This window comes from Hyaloscypha bicolor, assembly GCF_002865645.1.
Source record: "Hyaloscypha bicolor E unplaced genomic scaffold K444scaffold_183, whole genome shotgun sequence".
NCBI classification, from domain to species: domain Eukaryota; kingdom Fungi; phylum Ascomycota; class Leotiomycetes; order Helotiales; family Hyaloscyphaceae; genus Hyaloscypha; species Hyaloscypha bicolor.
Window position 1 is genome coordinate 1,083,133 of NW_020194685.1, and position 16,782 is coordinate 1,099,914.

The 16,782-nt window shown below is 51.4% G+C and overlaps 8 protein-coding genes across 8 annotated transcripts; 2 read left to right on the plus strand and 6 right to left on the minus strand.

The window, feature by feature from the left end:
* Nucleotides 1-297: 297 nt before the first annotated feature.
* On the minus strand, nucleotides 298-3,286 carry K444DRAFT_603376 (3-isopropylmalate dehydratase-like protein). The gene is made up of 4 exons (XM_024878769.1): nucleotides 2,902-3,286; nucleotides 2,821-2,852; nucleotides 2,696-2,770; nucleotides 298-2,644 (listed from the first exon to the last, which is right to left on the minus strand). Exons 1-4 carry the CDS (start codon nucleotides 2,999-3,001, stop codon nucleotides 527-529), a joined length of 2,325 nt encoding a protein of 774 aa, XP_024727141.1. The 5' UTR covers nucleotides 3,002-3,286; the 3' UTR covers nucleotides 298-526.
* On the minus strand, nucleotides 2,887-3,859 carry K444DRAFT_262956 (uncharacterized protein). The gene has a single exon (XM_024871423.1). It carries the CDS (start codon nucleotides 3,711-3,713, stop codon nucleotides 3,120-3,122), a length of 594 nt encoding a protein of 197 aa, XP_024727142.1. The 5' UTR covers nucleotides 3,714-3,859; the 3' UTR covers nucleotides 2,887-3,119.
* A 146-nt stretch (nucleotides 3,860-4,005) lies between these two features.
* Nucleotides 4,006-6,990, minus strand: K444DRAFT_637633 (uncharacterized protein; the record flags this gene model as incomplete). Its single annotated transcript, XM_024884152.1, has 2 exons — nucleotides 4,006-5,816; nucleotides 5,868-6,990. The coding sequence occupies 2 exons, from the start codon at nucleotides 6,988-6,990 to the stop codon at nucleotides 4,006-4,008; spliced, it is 2,934 nt and encodes a 977-aa protein (XP_024727143.1).
* Nucleotides 6,991-7,338: 348 nt separating this feature from the next.
* K444DRAFT_547063 (uncharacterized protein) lies at nucleotides 7,339-8,822 on the minus strand (the record flags this gene model as incomplete). The annotated part of the gene is made up of 2 exons (XM_024876277.1): nucleotides 7,339-8,517; nucleotides 8,568-8,822. 2 exons carry the CDS (start codon nucleotides 8,820-8,822, stop codon nucleotides 7,339-7,341), a joined length of 1,434 nt encoding a protein of 477 aa, XP_024727144.1.
* Nucleotides 8,823-9,085: 263 nt separating this feature from the next.
* K444DRAFT_546951 (V-type proton ATPase subunit F) lies at nucleotides 9,086-9,613 on the plus strand (the record flags this gene model as incomplete). Its single annotated transcript, XM_024876267.1, has 4 exons — nucleotides 9,086-9,145; nucleotides 9,199-9,234; nucleotides 9,286-9,423; nucleotides 9,473-9,613. 4 exons carry the CDS (start codon nucleotides 9,086-9,088, stop codon nucleotides 9,611-9,613), a joined length of 375 nt encoding a protein of 124 aa, XP_024727145.1.
* A 75-nt stretch (nucleotides 9,614-9,688) lies between these two features.
* K444DRAFT_621609 (uncharacterized protein) lies at nucleotides 9,689-10,833 on the minus strand. Its single transcript, XM_024881938.1, has 3 exons — nucleotides 10,512-10,833; nucleotides 10,239-10,455; nucleotides 9,689-10,186 (listed from the first exon to the last, which is right to left on the minus strand). Exons 1-3 carry the CDS (start codon nucleotides 10,715-10,717, stop codon nucleotides 10,082-10,084), a joined length of 528 nt encoding a protein of 175 aa, XP_024727146.1. The 5' UTR covers nucleotides 10,718-10,833; the 3' UTR covers nucleotides 9,689-10,081.
* Nucleotides 10,834-10,970: 137 nt separating this feature from the next.
* On the minus strand, nucleotides 10,971-12,452 carry K444DRAFT_621612 (Emopamil-binding protein). Its single transcript, XM_024881939.1, has 5 exons — nucleotides 11,939-12,452; nucleotides 11,728-11,891; nucleotides 11,442-11,669; nucleotides 11,316-11,322; nucleotides 10,971-11,269 (listed from the first exon to the last, which is right to left on the minus strand). Exons 1-5 carry the CDS (start codon nucleotides 12,165-12,167, stop codon nucleotides 11,181-11,183), a joined length of 717 nt encoding a protein of 238 aa, XP_024727147.1. The 5' UTR covers nucleotides 12,168-12,452; the 3' UTR covers nucleotides 10,971-11,180.
* Nucleotides 12,453-13,647: 1,195 nt separating this feature from the next.
* K444DRAFT_514673 (uncharacterized protein) lies at nucleotides 13,648-16,395 on the plus strand (the record flags this gene model as incomplete). The annotated part of the gene is made up of 1 exon (XM_024873547.1): nucleotides 13,648-16,395. A coding segment is annotated over one exon (2,748 nt), but the record flags the coding sequence as incomplete, so codon positions are not given.
* Between the last annotated feature and the right edge of the window lie 387 nt (nucleotides 16,396-16,782).

Below are 16,782 nucleotides of genomic sequence, written 5' to 3' on the forward strand. Positions count from 1 at the left end.
CAGGATCTGAGATGAACAGGTCGAGATATGGCTAAGGTCTTTCAGTGTTGAACGTTTGCTTGGACATTCAGCTGATTGATGCCCACGGAAACCTGGGGGCGGTTGAACTTACGAGTTACAGGATAGTGGCGCCGCAGTCGCTTAATTTAACACTGCAATACAGTATAGGGGCTTGGAGGGGCCACACCACATTGGGCATTTTCTTACCGGAATCTGCGTTTCCTCGAGTTCACCTGGAGACACCTGGATAATCATACATCGACATCAACTTGACTGGATACGAAGCACTTAAGCGCAGGCTGAAGGCAACCTATAAGATTCTAAATTTGTTTCATTTTGTCATGTTATCATGAAGACCGTGAAGTCGTATGCAGCAATTAGTCGTAACTGACCACCGTCTCTACGCGTCCGAGGAAGCATGCAAATGATCCAAAGAGCCGCCTCCCACGAGAACGTACTTCATCCCTCCCCTCCCCTGCCACAAAGATTATACAAGCTACAGGCCGGACCGGGTGAGAAGATGAATTCACCACTCCAAAGGTTCCTTGACCTCCTCACCGCGGTTTGTCTTTGGAACTGGAACTGCCTTCGCAGCCAACTTTCCAGACTTGCCACGCTTCAAGTATCCCGATCCATCCAACCAAGGGGTGTTTTGGGTCATCTTCTTCTCGAAAGCGTTAATTTTTTCCTCCATCTGCATAGTCAGACCAATGTCATCAAGACCGTTGACCAAGCAGTGTTTTCGAAATTCTTCGACGTCAAAGCGGCAAATATGCTTTCCACTTCCGTCCCTGATGACTTGATTCGGAAGATCAACCTCAATCTCTTTGCCAGCATAGGCCTCAGCCGCAATAGCATCAAGGTCGGCTTTGTTCGTGATGGCAATAGGGAGCATGCCGTTCTTGAAGGTGTTGTTGAAGAAGATATCAGCATATGATGGAGCAATAACGCATTTAATTCCGAAATCAAGGAGAGCCCAAGGGGCATGTTCACGAGAACTACCGCATCCGAAATTCGGTCCTGTGACGATGAGGATTTTGGATTTACGATAAGGTTCTTGGTTGAGGACGAAATCCGGCTTTTCAGAACCATCGGGATTGAAGCGAAGAGCAAAGAAGAGTGCAGAGCCGAGACCGGTTCGCTTGATGGTCTTCAAGAATTGCTTAGGGATGATAGCATCAGTGTCGACATTTGCTCGATCCATGGGTGCAGCAATGCCCTTGAACACCGTGAATTTTGGAAGGCCAGCAGAGGTGTGAGGAGCCATGGTGTTGGTGTGCGGGCTGTTGTCTTGTGGCTGATCACCGATCATCTCCCGCTCGTCGTCATCAGACTCAACTTGCTCATCTACGTGAGGCTTGACTTCCATAGGAGGTGGAGAAGCCTTTCGAGGTGTGGCGTTACGATCACTTAGCTTTCGGACATCCGTAAGCTTACCAACGATTGCGCATGCTGCGGCAGTGACAGGAGATACAAGATGGGTACGCCCACCTGCTCCTTGCCGTCCCTCGAAATTCCGGTTGCTGGTGCTTGCACAGCGTTCCTTTGGCGACAGGATATCAGGGTTCATGCCAAGACACATGCTGCATCCAGCTTCACGCCATTCGAAGCCAGCTTCAACAAAGGTCTTATCCAGACCTTCAGCCTCTGCTCGCTCCTTAACAAGGCCACTACCAGGAACGATCATTGCTCGTCTGATATTCGGTGCAACCTTTCTGCCCTTGACAACTGCTGCAGCAGCTCGGAGGTCCTCGATACGGGCGTTGGTACAGGAGCCAATGAAGACCTTGTCCAAAACGATATCCTCCATTGGGGTACCAGCTGTAAGGCCCATGTACTCGAGCATTCTGCGACCAGCCTCCTGCTTCTCCGCAGTTGGGAATGTTTCAGGGTCTGGAACGTTGCCAGTAATTGGTACAACATCCTCCGGACTCGTGCCCCAGGTGACCGTGGGGGTGATGTCCTTTGCATCAATGAACACATCAATGTCGTATTTTGCGCCAGGATCCGATTTGAGGCTCTTCCAGTAGCTGATTGCCCTGTTCCATTCGTCTGAACGGTACTTCGGAGCGAGAGGACGACCTCTGAGGTACTCAAAGGTAATCTCATCAGGAGCAACCATTCCAGCTCTCGCACCACCCTCAATTGACATGTTACAGATCGACATTCGGGCCTCCATGCTCAAAGCCTCTATGGCAGAGCCGCAGTATTCAATGACCGCACCAGTTCCACCTGCAGTACCGATTTGTCCGATAGCATGAAGAATAATGTCCTTGGAGCTAACACCTGGTGCAAGTTCACCATCGACTTGAATTCGCATGTTCTTACTCCGCTTTGTGATCAAAGTTTGAGTAGCAAGAACATGCTCAACTTCACTTGTTCCAATGCCGAAAGCCAAGGAGCCAAAGGCACCGTGGGTCGAGGTGTGGCTATCACCACAGACAACAGTGGTGCCTGGCAGAGTGAAGCCTTGCTCGGGACCAATGATGTGGACAATACCCTGGCGCTTGTCTCCAAGACCGAAGTACGTGATACCGAAGTCCTTTACATTATCCTCGAGGGTCATGCATTGGAGTTTGGAATCCTCCTCTTCGACAAAGGTCTCGATGTTCTTGAGGTTCTTTCTTGAGGAAGTGGGAACGTTCTGTGTCATAGGTTAGACCTGCATGTTTGAGCATGTGCAAGTGGGACTTACGTGGTCGGTGGTTGCGAGGGTGCAATCTGGTCGTCTGACCTTTCGCCCTGCAGCTTTCAATCCCTCAAAGGCTTGCTAAGAACACCAGTCAGTGTGCGTTTGCGCGATGCAGCAGAAGTGCTCACAGGTGAGGTAACTTCATGGACCAAGTGTCGGTCTGTACAGAGGTAAGCACGGGCGGAGGGATTTTGCGAATGTATATGTACCAATGTAAAGCAAGATTGTGCCGTCCAGTCTCTCGTCTACAATATGGTCTTGGAAAACCTTATCGTAGAGAGTTCGCGGCCTACCTTCAGCAGAAGGCATGACTGTAGATTTTCAGGGTTGGAATTGAGGAATTGGAGGTGAGGTGTAATTGAGTTGAGTTGAGTTGAGTGGAGGGGACAGACAGTATGGCCCGAGTAGTACAGAAGAGAGAGCCTTTTCAAAGAGGAGCTGGAAGTTCGAAAAGTGAGCACAGCCAGTCCCAGTAAATAAACTGAGGCGAGAGCTCCAGGCCCGGTATCGGCGCGGGGTGGCTCCGTGGGTTTGCGTGGCGGGGCAAGACCGGCCCAATCAGCGGTGCAACATTACCAGACAGGCCAGGGCAAGGCAAGGCAAGGCAAGGCAAGGCAAGGCACGACAAGGCGAGGCCATAGTCATGGCAATGTGGCAATGGGTACTGTGCAATTATGGCAATACTCGCAATTCGACGGAATGGCAACCGGTGGGCTGAATGAGCTGAGGGGGGGGTTAAGTGCAGCGAGGAGAGAAGCTTGACCAATTTGAGACATGCCTGTGAGAGGTGATCCATCCGCACGTCTTCCGCACGTCTGCAAAATGCTGTGTAACGTCGATCTTGGGGACCTTTGTGCCACCTGGCTGTGTTCCGAAAAGAAAAGAACAAAACTAGAGCCCAGCTTGTACCATCTGGCCCAGGTGGAATACGATGCTTGCTTTGCCTCACTTCTGTCCAGCCGGTGTTGGATTGAGGGCCGAAGCTGCTGTTGCTCTTTTCAGCACCAGGGGCCACGGCCATTTATTATTCTTGAATTGATTCTATTCCAATCCCGAGGTTCCATTGCTTCGAGCCACCTGCATAATCTGACCTGCAGCCCAAAGCAACCCTTCAATCAGCAGCGCCATCAGGCGATCCACATTTCTGCACTGCACTGCCATACATGCACCATACACCGCTCCAGTGACCAGCACTGCGAGGCTCCTTATCAAATATCAATCGTTCCGAAGTCCACTTAAGAATACTCGACCCTCCTGTTTCATCAACGATTCAACACAGCGGGGACAAACCAGACCAAACACCACCCCCGTCCTTAGAACACAGTAAAGAGCCAAAATACAGGCCCCAAAGCCTTCACGGCCTGCAATCCGAGCCCCATGACCCGCGCAAAAACAACCGTTGCCAGAAACGTGCCCGTCATGAACATCGCCGCGGCAACAAACAAACCCACGTCCTGCCAAGTTAGGCGTTGTCGCTCAAATCTCCTCCTGATGCCGGACTCGGGATCGAATACTGGTTCGACTACGAGCCAGCCGTTTTGTGCCATGCCAATGACAACCTGTCCAATTGATTGAGGGGGTCGACCCGGTGTCGGAAGCCCTCTTCCTGAAGAAACACCGCGTCTCTGATGCAGCACTATCGCCTTCATGTGTGCACCCTGCTTCCCCGTCTCCCCCACCCCTTTCTCCGCACTCGGCTCTGGATGCCAAACTGCAAGCTTGTCGCCTGCCGCATTCCTCGACGTTATTGCCCTTGCAGCAACAGGGCTGGGTTGTGTCGCTTTCCACCCTCCCTTTCCCTGCTCCCCTCTAGTCTCTGAAGGATGCCCTGTGTCTACGTTTTCGCCTTGGGCTAATTTGTGAGCCCCTCTCGTGTTGGTCTCTTTCGATTCTTCCACCCTCTGCCTTCTTATCTTCGGAGGAGTGAGTTGTCCTCCGGTCTGACCTTCCGTCTTCTTGATTGCTGCTCGGCGTCTCAGTTGTTGAAACGCTAGCAGAGCGGCGCTTTGAGCCGCCTCCTTCTGCTTCTCCGGGCTTTGAGGGCACGTAGATATGGATATGGGTGTGCTCTTCAGTTCTGCCTTCTCGACCCCTGGAGAAGTTCTCTGACATAACTTTATGCTCCGTTCTTTTGTCAAACCGAGCTGGTGTTCCGATGATATGACGATGTCTGCTGGATGAGTTTGGGACACTGTCTTGTGCGTTCCTCTCGATCTTTGCCTCTGATGGGAGCTTGTTCGTAGAGGAATCTGAGTAATTTGGTGATGAAAACACTGCCGTCTCGATGGAGTGTCGCTTCGGATGTCGTTCGCTCCGTCCACTTGTCCTGGGAGGAGCGGAAGAGGAGCGCACCCAGTAGTGGTGATGGTGGATGTGTTGATGAACGATGCTACTTTGTCCGGCTCTGTTTTGATAATTGTTGGTGGTGCCCAGGCAGTGGGAAGCCCCTTCGGTGTTTGGTAACTCGACGGGATCCTGGCCGCGATGGGATCTTTCAGAGACACCGGCGGTAGTTCGTTCAGGGAAATGATACGGCGAATGCTGGGGCTTCGGGCCAACGGGGGGTGGATCACGACTTGTTTCATCGAAACCGACCGGAATGAGATCGCTGTAGCTTTTCTTTCGAGCAGGCCTGCTGCTTTGAATATAGGGGCTTCTTTTCCTAAAAAAGGAAGCTGTGTTGATCGGGCAGCGCTCCTGTTCAGTTCAGGTGTAGCCAAGACCAGATCGACAGCTAAGCCAGATTGAGGCTGTTGCACTTTTCCTGGGACTGACTTTTGGGCTAAATCAGGAGATGGGTGACCATGATTATGGACGATTGTCTCTTTACCGGGGAGGGGCTTTGGGACTGGAATAGGAGATGGGCGACCATGATTATGGACGATGGTCTCTGAAGATTCTTCGTTGCGTTGACGACTGGGCGACCCAATCGGCTTTCGTGGTATGGATATGCTTCGAGTCGTAAAGGAAGATACATCAGTGCGTTGGCCGAGCCGTTGTAGTGAAAGTGGCGAAGAGACTGCGCGGTGGCCGAAATAGTCGCCTTGCTTGATAGGAGTGTTCACATATGGATTCGGGTCTGCTGCACAGGGCATTGGAAAGAGGCGGTCACCAGGAGCAAGTTCTATAAGCCTGTGTTAGCTGCGCTGCTTCGTGCCGAGCGCTTAGAACTCACTAGCGATGGGAGTGCTAGCCGCCGATTGCTGGATCGGGCTCAACTCTGGCTCGGCGACGCTGCTCCAGCCATTCTCGCTCACTCTCCACTTCCCGTGTCTCCTCTGTCTCATCTTCAACTCCGTCCTCTTCTGCTCCCCCTTCTCTTTCTTCAACTCCTTCAATGTTTGGATTCTCACCAACTCTTCTTGGTGTGATTTTTGGGCCTCTTCATACCTCTTCTTCTGCTCAGTTAACTCTATGGCTTGTAGATCAAGTTTGAGCTTGGTAGTTTCGCTGATCTGACTGGGTTCACTGCTGCTTGTTGCATCACTGATGTCCCAATACCCTGTTCTTGGATTTGCACCTTGGACGCCCAGGAAGTCCCCACTCTCGCGGAGGCTTCTTCTTTGCTCCCTTCGCGACTTCTTGTCATCATATATCTGCTGCGTCTTCGTAATTTCCTTCCCGTCCGAGGACATGGTCGTCTCAGGGCGAGGCTCCTTGCTCTCCAGAATCTGTGGAGCTTGAGAAGAAGAAGGCTCCGAATTGCTCCGTTCTCTTACCTTTTCTCCTCTTGCCCTTTTGAGAGAACCAATAATTCTTCTCAAAGTCTTAACCTTCTTTTTCTCTCCTGCATTTGACGTTGTCTGAACTTCATCGCCTCCGCTTTGTCCAGAAGCTGCTCTTCCTGGAATGCCCCCCATGCCTCCAAGTGAAAACCTTCTAGCCTGTCCTACTTGTTCAGAGACCCGCGGCAATTGATCACCTAGAGCGCTTGGCGTCTGAGCATCCTTCGTGGGATGAGAAATTTTCCTTGGAAGCCAACTTTTCTTAACCTCGCCGTTGATATGTTCGCGCTCTGATGAGCTCTTGCAACATTGGGAATTTGCAAGGTCAAATACAAGTCCAACAGGATCCTGAGCACCGTCGTCATTGAACTTTGAGCGCAAGGTATGACCTTTCTCCTGACGATGAGAAGGCAAGAGACGAGAAACAAAGCCACCGAAGGAAGAAGAGCGAGTATGCCCTCGTCTTGCGGATCGAATGTTGAATGCCACGGGAGGAGAATTGCTAAGCTTCTCTTTGTGGACGCGCGCAGAGCTCCGGTCCGGAGGAGTTGGTGGTTGAACTTCTATGGACATGTTTGTGGCGAGCAATTGATGTGCGTGAGTTCATGTATTTCTGGGAAGAGAGGCTGTGATATGCTGAGGTGTAGTTGAGAAGAGACGTTATGAAGGGAGACGAGAGTGGCGCCAAATAACATTGGTCTCTTGGGCTCAAGCACGGAAGGCACAAAAGAACGTGCCCAACCACGGAAGGGGCGAGTTGCGCAGCAACATGGGGCGGCATAACTCCCGAGATACCTAAGCAAAAATTAAAACTCACTGGTGCAGCAGAAGGGCTTGAATGCTTCAATTACTACTGTGGTGCAAACCGCCCAGAATTCAAGTTTAGTGTCATTTGCTCCCAATCATTGCGGATCCATGAATTCAAAATCTCGGGGGCGCTCTCTTATAAGGGCTTTCATAATTTCCAGGTCGTTGCTTCAATCCAAGTGCGTTTGGAGCACTGGTTCTTCTTTCATACTCGGCCTCCGAAAAAATTGCCCTGCCAAAGGCTGGAACTGGTCTTGCTACATCGCTCTGCCTCTTGGCTGGACTCTTGCTTCGTTCCCTCTCTTCTTGAATTTCCCGGCGTGCCATCTCGACTGAATTCCTTGGCGTTTCACGTCGTCCATTTCCTTGAATATCATACATGCTGGTTGCTTTTTTGAGAGGGGAATTAGCATGGCTATATATGCCGAGACTGCCGCCATCACTCGTGCTGGTACCTGAAGAAACGACCCCGGACAAACTCTGTCGAAATTGAGGCTGCCGGAGAGGAGGTCGTGGTGTTACACCCGTGAAAGGAGTTGGTTCTCGTGAGGTGTATGCTGCTGGCGTGAAAGATGGCGTCGGAGAAAATGACCGTCGTGGTACGGCGCCAGTGTTGTCAGGATCAAGGTGTTTTGCGTAATTTGGATTAGGATTGGGGCGGAATCCTCGTTTGAGAATTACCGTCGGAGTGTAAGTATCTACCTCGCCCTGTTCCGGTCTGGTCTCAGAACCCGGACCTGAAAATTGAGTGCCTACATCACGAACAAGCGGGTTCAGTCGAGGGTGAACATATTTGATATCATATTCGTTCATGACCTCCTTGTGAATGATGGAAGAATCCTTCTCTTGCTGCGAAAAGGCTGACTGGAGGAGAAATAACTGCGACGACAGTAAGATTTCCAGGATTATGGCAGTAAAGACTGTAACGCTGGGCCGAGGATCCGAGGCCAAGGTTGGCAGAAAAAGCCAGTAGACAAGAACATGACCCGGGCTAAAGAAGCAGAACAACCGCAAGCAAATTGGGATAGGGTCCCAAACCGCAAGCTCCCACACGTCTCGAGTAGGATCAGGATGCGCTCTAGATTCGGCACTTGTATCTCCAAGAATGCTTGTAAGAAATCTCAGCGGCGAAGAGGCGACTGGAGAAGAATCGACACGAACCCGGTGTGCGGAAGGAGTGGACTGTGGGGCATCGATGGAGCTCTCAAACAACCGGTAATGCCGCCTTCGAGTGAAAGTATACACCGCGTTTCCAATGGAAAAGTAGGTCAAGAGGTGAACGGTCACTGTTGCCTGCAATATATAAGCATGTTGAACAGCAACATAGTTGAAAGATGTCTTACCATGTAGCTGAACCAACCCGTCCCCGAGTAATCATCTCCAAACACATCATCTCCTCCACTCCTGCCAGAAGTACCACAATTTGCCCTCGATATGAGAAAAACAATATGCAATCCAAGGGCGAAGGGTGTTGCAAATTGTTTGGAGTCCCAATCCCGCGTTTCGATCTCTTCAGACAGCCACAGCAAGAAATCTCCCGGGTTAAGGTAGTCTTTTATTCGCTCGACCAGCGGCTTCCTTCGTATGAGTCTCGGCATCGTGAGCGCGACCGTTGATTCTTTTCACATTATCGGCTTGGTGTTGTGTTTTTGAGACTCGGTGCGGTTTTGTTTACAAGGGTTGAGGTTAGGATTTCGCGAGCTGTGTACGCTCCGTACAGCTTTATTGCCAAGTACAGGGGTAAGATACTGTGGTAGCGCTAAAATAGTGGGGTGCCGCCCCAGTGAAGCTCCCAACTCGTCCTCCTCATGAAGCTCATCTGAAGGCCATCCAGCTACACTGCTGAAGAAATAAGCCGAGAATGGCAGCACCAACCTCTGCCTACAAGGATAGGCAATTTCTTGCTGTCATCGGAGATGAAGTAAGCTCTGTTCACCCCTCGAACGCCAGACGTCGTGCTAATGTCCCTCTCAGGACTCAGTTACTGGTCTGCTTCTAGCTGGGATTGGTGTAAGAAATCTCCCAGTCCTTGGGCAAACATCGAAGCTGATGGGAAGGCAGCATGTCACGCAACCCCCGGACTCGCAGAAAAACTTCCTTGTCGTTGACAGCAAGACGGATAATGCGGCTATCGAAGAAGCTTTTGAAAGGTTCACAACCGAGAGAAAGGATATTGGAATCTTGTTGATCAACCAACATGTGGGTCTGCCTGCTGCCATCACGAGCATTGGAGCTAACCACTGCATAGATTGCTGAGAGAATACGCCACCGGGTCGATACATATACCACTGCTTTCCCAGCTCTACTCGAAATTCCAAGCAAGGATCATCCGTACGACCCCGAGAAGGATAGTGTGTTGAGGAGAGTGCGAAGACTTTTTGGCGAGTAGATGGAACAGTGCCTGTCTTTATTATTGCACTGATCGTGGCATGGCTATGCTAGACGCTTTTAGAAGATAGGCAATGGCGTTTGGCAGCAATACAACTTTTTAAACTCGGATTCAAACCTCTCGCAAAGCCGCCGCTCAAAGGATCAAATTATGTTCGTGAAATGGGAGATAATGCTCCAGTCCCTCGTAAATGAACCATGGTAGAAGTTGTATCAGGAGTTCAAAATTGCCCGCCCAGCATTGAATCTTCTGATACGAGCCTTATTGGTCATACTATAGTGATATGATTTAGAAGTCCAATGCATTCAGATGATAGAACCACACCATAGTTACAAAGCATATCCTTAGGAAAGAGACTCCGTTGCCAAAGACACCTGCAACATAGCCAGTAATGCAAGGAAAGGAATCATCGCACAATGATGTCCCCCATACGGACCCGCATGTCCTGGACAATATCCCAAGGCCCTTCTACAAATCAAGCCTCGAGCTGCCTCCGAATGTCACGGTTGCTTCCAAGCAGACGATCTTCCTCTTATCTTTAGTGTAGGCATCAGCAAAGACGGTGTAGGTTCCCTCGTCACTGGGTCAGCAGCTGATTTTTCAATTCGAGGAAGCGGGGACTCACAGGAGGAATCTCCTTTGGCAGCTCGACGTCCTTTGTGATCGTAACCTTTCCCTTCTTGATTGGGCACTCTAAATCAACATTGGAGACTTGTTGGCAGAGATCTGCTTCAGTGTTGACGAGTCTGATCAATCCATATTTGACTTGTAAGATGACCTTGGCCTCCTCCTCGATATCTTCCAGCAACGTCCCAACCGCCTCGATGGTGAGCGTCTTACCACTGGAAGCAAGTTAGCCAGTGCAATAGCAGGATATTGCGCAAGTATTTATGCATACGCTTGCGGAGGGTTTGGGGTCAAGTTGACGTGATCGAGAACCAGAATATCATCACCATGCTCTGCTTTGCAGTATGAAAGCGGGTTGTCGCCGGGAACAGGCTTCCCGTCACCGAGGGGTTTTTGTCCACCGAAAGAGAACGATAAGCCTTCCGAGGCAACAAGGGAGCTCAAGAGCAGTGTGATCAGGCTGAGTGAGAACTTCATCGTTATCTGGCCACTTTTGGGGAGTGGTGGAGTTGTTGTTGATGGAGAGGCGGAGGAGGCGCAGGAATCTGGAGATAGACGATTAGTGCTGGCAGCCTAGGCCGTGCTGGTTGGTGGCTTCGTTAAACGAAGAGGTCAGATGCTCAAGTGGAGTAACCTTCGATGAAACTGTTGCAAGTTTACAAAGTACAGCAAGAGTATTGGGCATTTAGATGTGAAAACGAATTGGCCTGCCCCGATTGAGCATTTTGTTGGGGCATCAATTTATCTTAACCGTTTGTCTACGCAAACCTGATTCTGGTACGGAGGTACATGGCTATTTGCCCCCCTCATTCCTGAGGATACTACTTGCACCTTGGAGATCCAGTACAATGATGGGCAGCTTCCCATGGAGACCCCCTGGAAGAGGTTATTCTACTCAATCTAGTGACTGGGCAACAACATTCCATCAAATTCTCGACGATTACGTCCTCTTCTTTTCAGGTCCATCGTTAACTTTGTCAGCCACAGCAAATGCATTGGCCGAGGCTGAAATGCTGTTGCTCAAACAGACTTCTTCTTGTCAGTAGAGATCTGATGATCCTGAGAGCACACTTACTAGCGGGCTATACCCAAGATCTTCCGGTCAGTATTGCAGGCAAGGAGATGGATGCGTATTCATTGGGGGCAGACAACTCGCAAGATATGTTGAGGGGGGTAATAGCTCGAGAAAGTGAGAACTCACAATGACAAGCCAGAAAGTATTCATCAAGACGAAATACCACCAGAAATAGTACGGCTCCGGGCGATAGTAACGCTTTCCGAGAGCGAAACCTTCATACAAGCAGGTTGAATAATAGATGAGGTTCCCGTAAAAGTGGCCGGTCGATACCAGAGCTTGGACGGGATGGCGGAACTGTGACTGCCTTGTAATCAGTACAGCTGTCAATAGAGACAGAGGGCCCCAGGTAAGCTGTCTTTATGTTAGTGGGTGAAAGTAAGGTTAAATAGGGTGAGATCAAAGTCCTCACCACTGTCAAGCTCTCTGTACAGAGGACTAAACTGTCGGATGACATGTACCTCGAATCGCTCAATGCATACTCTTTCCATAGTTGGCCAAAGAAGTCTTGCATGCTTGGCATTCGAGAATGGTTGTAAACAAAGTAACCCTCGAAGAAGACGTGAATAGAGCCAGCTAAGATGTTGTTAGGCCGGGTCACCTGGCAGACTTGGGGAGCGCACTCAGGACAAACCAGAGGACTTTCCACTGATCCGGGGGCTTCAATGCTGGATTTGCATGTCGAACGGCCACAAAAGTCACGAAGAGTAGCAGAGCACACCCAGTTGCAAAGGTCAGGATGAGTGTTGGCACGCTCCAGGTATTTCCGATGAACTCTTCTGACAGAAGAACACCCTCGGGGTAATAGGGGTGCGAAGGAGGAAGCATGGTGAAGTTGTCAGCTGTGACCATTGAGGGTGGTGACTGGTTCGAAGACGCAGAGGTGAAAAGAGGCTCAAAAGTGCAGGGGCCTTCTCCTCTCATTTAACCTTACAGTACATGCAAGTCCTCTCACATTGGACAAGACCGTCCGTAGTCAGTGATCACTTCACTTCTTCACTTCCAACAGCCATTGGATTTCCCTGTCGAGTTTCCAGTTTCCGGTTTCCGGTTTCCAGTCTGCAAATGTTACACCATAAGTCTTCTCCCCAAGCCACTCGCTCACGCGCTCACACGCTCGCGCACTCACTCCACCAGCTCCTAGCTCCCCTCAAGCTCAGGCACAGCCACAGCCACTGCGTTCAATATCGCTATCGCGATCGGGATGCCAGGTTCAAATGCCATACCATGCCCGGCCTTCCTTGCCTTGCCTTGCTCTTATTTTTACGCGCAGTGCTGATACGCCGAATCCTCGCCCGCATCGACGCCAGGCAGCAGCGCCTTTTGGCGAGGCAAGCCCAGCGTGCGACCAACGCCGACCATTCGCACTTCCTTGGCCACGCTAATTGCGCGCTGTTGGCTGGCCGCCCAATCAGCAACCGCTGTGGCCGGCCTCCCAGGCTCCCAGCCGGATTCAACCCTTCCTCGCGCTTTTAGACTTCGTTCGTCATGTTCGCGACCCCCCCCCACGACCTCGCCCATGCATCATCGCCATCGTCGCGATCACGACGCTGGAGCATCGCTTCTTCGCCCGCTGCCTGACTGGCAAGTGTCGAACTCGAGGCAGAATCTGGAGCATGTCAACAGATTAAAGTCTTCACTCCAAAATCAAATTACCTCGCGGCTTCGGGGTGCGTCGTGCTGCCAATCTGCACAGGCACAGGACAGGCATGGGCGGGTCTAGCGTTAGTAGCTTGTTAAAAGCGGCAGCACTTCTGCTGTCGCTTGGCTACTCGCTCAGCACTCTCTCCCCAATTCCCCTCTGCCTCTGCAACTTTCATGCAGCATCCTCTTCCTCTCCTCGAAGGACAACGTGAGGCTACATTCTAACACCAGTGCCATCGCCGAATCGATCCTTCGAGACCCTCAACGACGCGTTGCGACAACTCTCCTTACCTGTTGACAGCCCCTCGAGTCACCCTCAGCAGCGCCTTCGCCTCCACCCAATCTGAAAAGCCTTCACCCGCCTCTACGACTTCATTGACCATCTGCTACGGCAATTCAGGGCCATATCTTCGCTTCCTACTACCATATCCGGACTGCGAAAGTGACGGCAAGTCGTTGGCTGCTCCCGGACGTGCCCTGCCTCTGGGTCCGCTGGCGACGATCGAGGACCCAAACGTTCTACAGTCTTTTCCAACAACTGATGACAGCTTTCATCGATCTCGATTGTTCTCGCTCTGCGACACCGTTTTCGATCGAGTCGCTGTTTCCTTCGTCATGCGACTCCGGCAAAAAAATCAGTGAACGCACCCTCTCACTCGTACAGCCACCAAGAGGCTCTTTCTAGATTATGACAGAAAGGCCTCTATCGATCACAACGCAGATCGCGACTCCTCTCCAGGCCGCTTTCAATTCGATTTCTGCGAATGATGCGCTTCCGGTCATCGAGTCCGCAGACGAAGAACCTTACACCATCAAGTGTATCTGCGACTTCTCGGACGACGATGGGAACACAATTTATTGCGAGACGTGCGATACGTGGCAGCATATCGAGTGTTTCTATCCTGGCCGGGTGGATGATGCTTCCAGAGAAGAGTTCGATCATTCCTGCGCTGACTGCAAACCACGATCTCTAGACCGGCGCCTTGCGACCGAACGACAGCGGCACCAGAGGCAGAACAAAGCAATCAACGACACAGGCGACAAGAAAACTAAGCGGCCACCTTCGAAGAGCCACAAGAAAAAGTCGAAGCCATCCGACCTTCAAGTAAATGGCTACCACGATCACGACGGTCATAAAGGTGGCAGCCCTCAAGAACACCACCCGCATACGAAGAAGGCAAAGGGCCACCGATCGAACCAGTCTGTCAGCTCGCAATTAAAACGAAGCCCGCCGTTCAATGCCCGTCCGCATAACCACGCACACCCACCCAGTCCTGCCCATACACCGCCGGATCTACCAATCAATTTCCAAATCCACACCTACTCCGAGATCTTCCTGACCCTCTACGATCAAGACCACCCGAGTCGACTTTCATCGTCAAATTCCTTCGCAAGCTTGCTCGTCACCAATGCATTAGCGCTTTGGCTACAGGATCCAGGTAAGCTTCAAGGAGACGTAGGTGTGGACAAGGAAGACGTATTTCAATATCTCAAAGTCCCTACGGATCAGTTGAAGTGGCCCGAGCTACGAGTTGAACGCAAGGAAAATACGAACAATGACAGAACGCTTCGATGGCGACAGTTGATCACTCCTACCAATCTGCCTCAAGCCGGTCGTATTGGGGAGCTCAATGGCCTGATCGGGTTCCAGAAGGATTACTGCGATGCCACCGAGAATTGTTGGAAAGCATCTGCTCACCCTCGTCCTTTCGTTTTCTTTCACCCTCGACTTCCGCTATTTATCGACACCAGACAAGAGGGCTCCATTTGCCGCTACGTGCGACGTAGCTGCCGTCCGAACACAAACTTGGAGACATTCATCGCTCTTGGAAATGAGTACCACTTCTGGTTGACCAGCGAACGACCACTAGCTGCCAACGAACAAATCACGATTCCATGGGACTTTCGATTTCCAGGTCAATATCGATCCAGATTCCTACACCTGCTGCATCTGAGTGATGATGACGGTGCGCCGTTTGATGGGGCGGGCATCAACGATGAAGAATACGAACAACTCACTTCAACGATTGAGATGGTTCTCTCTGACCATGGCGGCTGCGCATGTGATCTCGGCAATGACTGCGCGTTTGCACGGTTCCATCGAAGCTACCACGGAAGATCGCATACTCAATCGAACGGAGTGAGGTCAAAAAAGGGTCGCAAGCCCAAGCAGAACCATGTTTCTCCCACGAGTACGGGCCATGCGACCAACAGCCGAGCTGCCAGCGAAGGACAGCAAGAACAATATGACGATGATGATGGCAGATCCGTGTCGGATTCTGCGCGGAGCAAGCCTCACAGTCGGGATCTAACGCCTTCCCAAGGAGCTGGCGAAACGAATGGCATTCTCACGGAGCCTTCAGATCGGGAGAAGAGAAAGTTGGCAATGCTTGAAGAGTCGTTCCGAAAGATGGACCAGGGCCAACCGCCACGCAAGAAGAAACGACCATCCGATAGTTCGACGGCGAATGTACCGGTGAACACTCCACAGCCGACCCCGAAACCAAGACAACGGTCTGTTGCTCCCCGCATGTCGATCTCGCAGCCCACACCGTCAAATTCGAATGGCAATCGATCACGGCAGTATGTGGATGCGAGCACGTTGAGACGGCAGTCTGGATCACCCTTCAGCGCACTATCGCCGACTGCAGCATTGCCTTCTCCTGACAATCAAGCATCCCGCAACGGATCAGCGACAATTCGATCTAGGCAAACATCTGTGGCGCCGAAGAGCATTTACACTGACGCCGCAACACAGACGGAAGAGGTTGAGAATGCGTGGTGGAACGATCCCAAACCAAAACAAAGACGTTCGATGGTGCCTTTGTCGAAGCGGCTCCTCAAGAATCGGCATAAGCTACAAGCTCAATCAGAGGCACAGACATGCCAGCAAACACTTGTATCAAATGACGGGGAAGAACAGAATGTGCGAGCATCTCCGACGGCCTCGATGGACTTGGATGCATCGACCCACGAAGACCGGTATCATATGGAATCCCCAACGGATGCAAAGGCTCGCAATTCAAGTATTTCATCCTCGACACCGTCAGTAGACGTCCCACCTACCTCCGTTGACACGGCCATGATCGATGCTCCTGCTATCGCTGTAAGTACCACGATAAAGCCACCTCCGCCACCTTGGCCTGGCCAACTAAATACTGCACTTGTTGGTTCACAACCTCCCTCTGGTCAGAAATCGCCAGGTTTGCGAGTACAGATGCCTCCAGCACCCATTTTTTCCACTCCGAACATGTCTGGACCCATGTCCGGCCCCGCAACCCCATCCTCTGCATCTGGATCCCTTGCACAGTCACCACTTGGGACCGTGCATCCTACAGCCGTGTTCGCATTGCCCATGGTCAATGGTGCTAGTCAACATCCGAGCCCCGTCAAAACGACCAAGAAGCTGAGCTTAAGCGATTACAAAGCTGCGCGGATGAAGAAGTCGGACACGTTTGGTACGAACAAGGCGTCATCTGGGACCAGCCCCACTGTAACATCTTCGTTATCGACAGTGGAGGAGGCTAAGGCGCTGGGGACCTTGCAAGGCTCTGCAATCATTGATTCCCCTGTGGTTGAGAAATCGGCAGACTCGTTAGGTTTGGCGGCTGATACTGCTGTGAAGCATGACATGCCATCAGGAAAATCTAATGGCACGTTGTAACATACATAGATTTGTGCAAGGCGTTTTGCTATTGGCACGAGTTTTCTTTCTTTTATGGGCTTTGAGCGTTTTCGGCGGGTGGCTACCCATGAATTCAAAAGGGGTTTGGGACAGGCGTAACGGAGGCGGCCGGCTCACTTTGTCTGATCCTTTGCTGGA

Coding starts and splice junctions, on each gene's coding strand:
- K444DRAFT_603376 (XM_024878769.1), bottom strand. CDS start 3,001: ATGCCTTCTGCTGAAGGTAGGCCGCGAACTCTCTACGATAAGGTTTTC. Junction 2,853..2,901: donor CACAATCTTGCTTTACATTG/GTACATATACAT, acceptor ACCTCTGTACAG/ACCGACACTTGGTCCATGAA. Junction 2,771..2,820: donor TCCATGAAGTTACCTCACCT/GTGAGCACTTCT, acceptor TGGTGTTCTTAG/CAAGCCTTTGAGGGATTGAA.
- K444DRAFT_621609 (XM_024881938.1), bottom strand. CDS start 10,717: ATGAAGTTCTCACTCAGCCTGATCACACTGCTCTTGAGCTCCCTTGTT. Junction 10,456..10,511: donor ACCCCAAACCCTCCGCAAGC/GTATGCATAAAT, acceptor ACTTGCTTCCAG/TGGTAAGACGCTCACCATCG. Junction 10,187..10,238: donor TGCCAAAGGAGATTCCTCCT/GTGAGTCCCCGC, acceptor CCCAGTGACGAG/GGAACCTACACCGTCTTTGC.
- K444DRAFT_262956 (XM_024871423.1), bottom strand. CDS start 3,713: ATGGCCGTGGCCCCTGGTGCTGAAAAGAGCAACAGCAGCTTCGGCCCT.
- K444DRAFT_621612 (XM_024881939.1), bottom strand. CDS start 12,167: ATGGTCACAGCTGACAACTTCACCATGCTTCCTCCTTCGCACCCCTAT. Junction 11,892..11,938: donor AGTCCTCTGGTTTGTCCTGA/GTGCGCTCCCCA, acceptor ACAACATCTTAG/CTGGCTCTATTCACGTCTTC. Junction 11,670..11,727: donor GTACAGAGAGCTTGACAGTG/GTGAGGACTTTG, acceptor ACATAAAGACAG/CTTACCTGGGGCCCTCTGTC.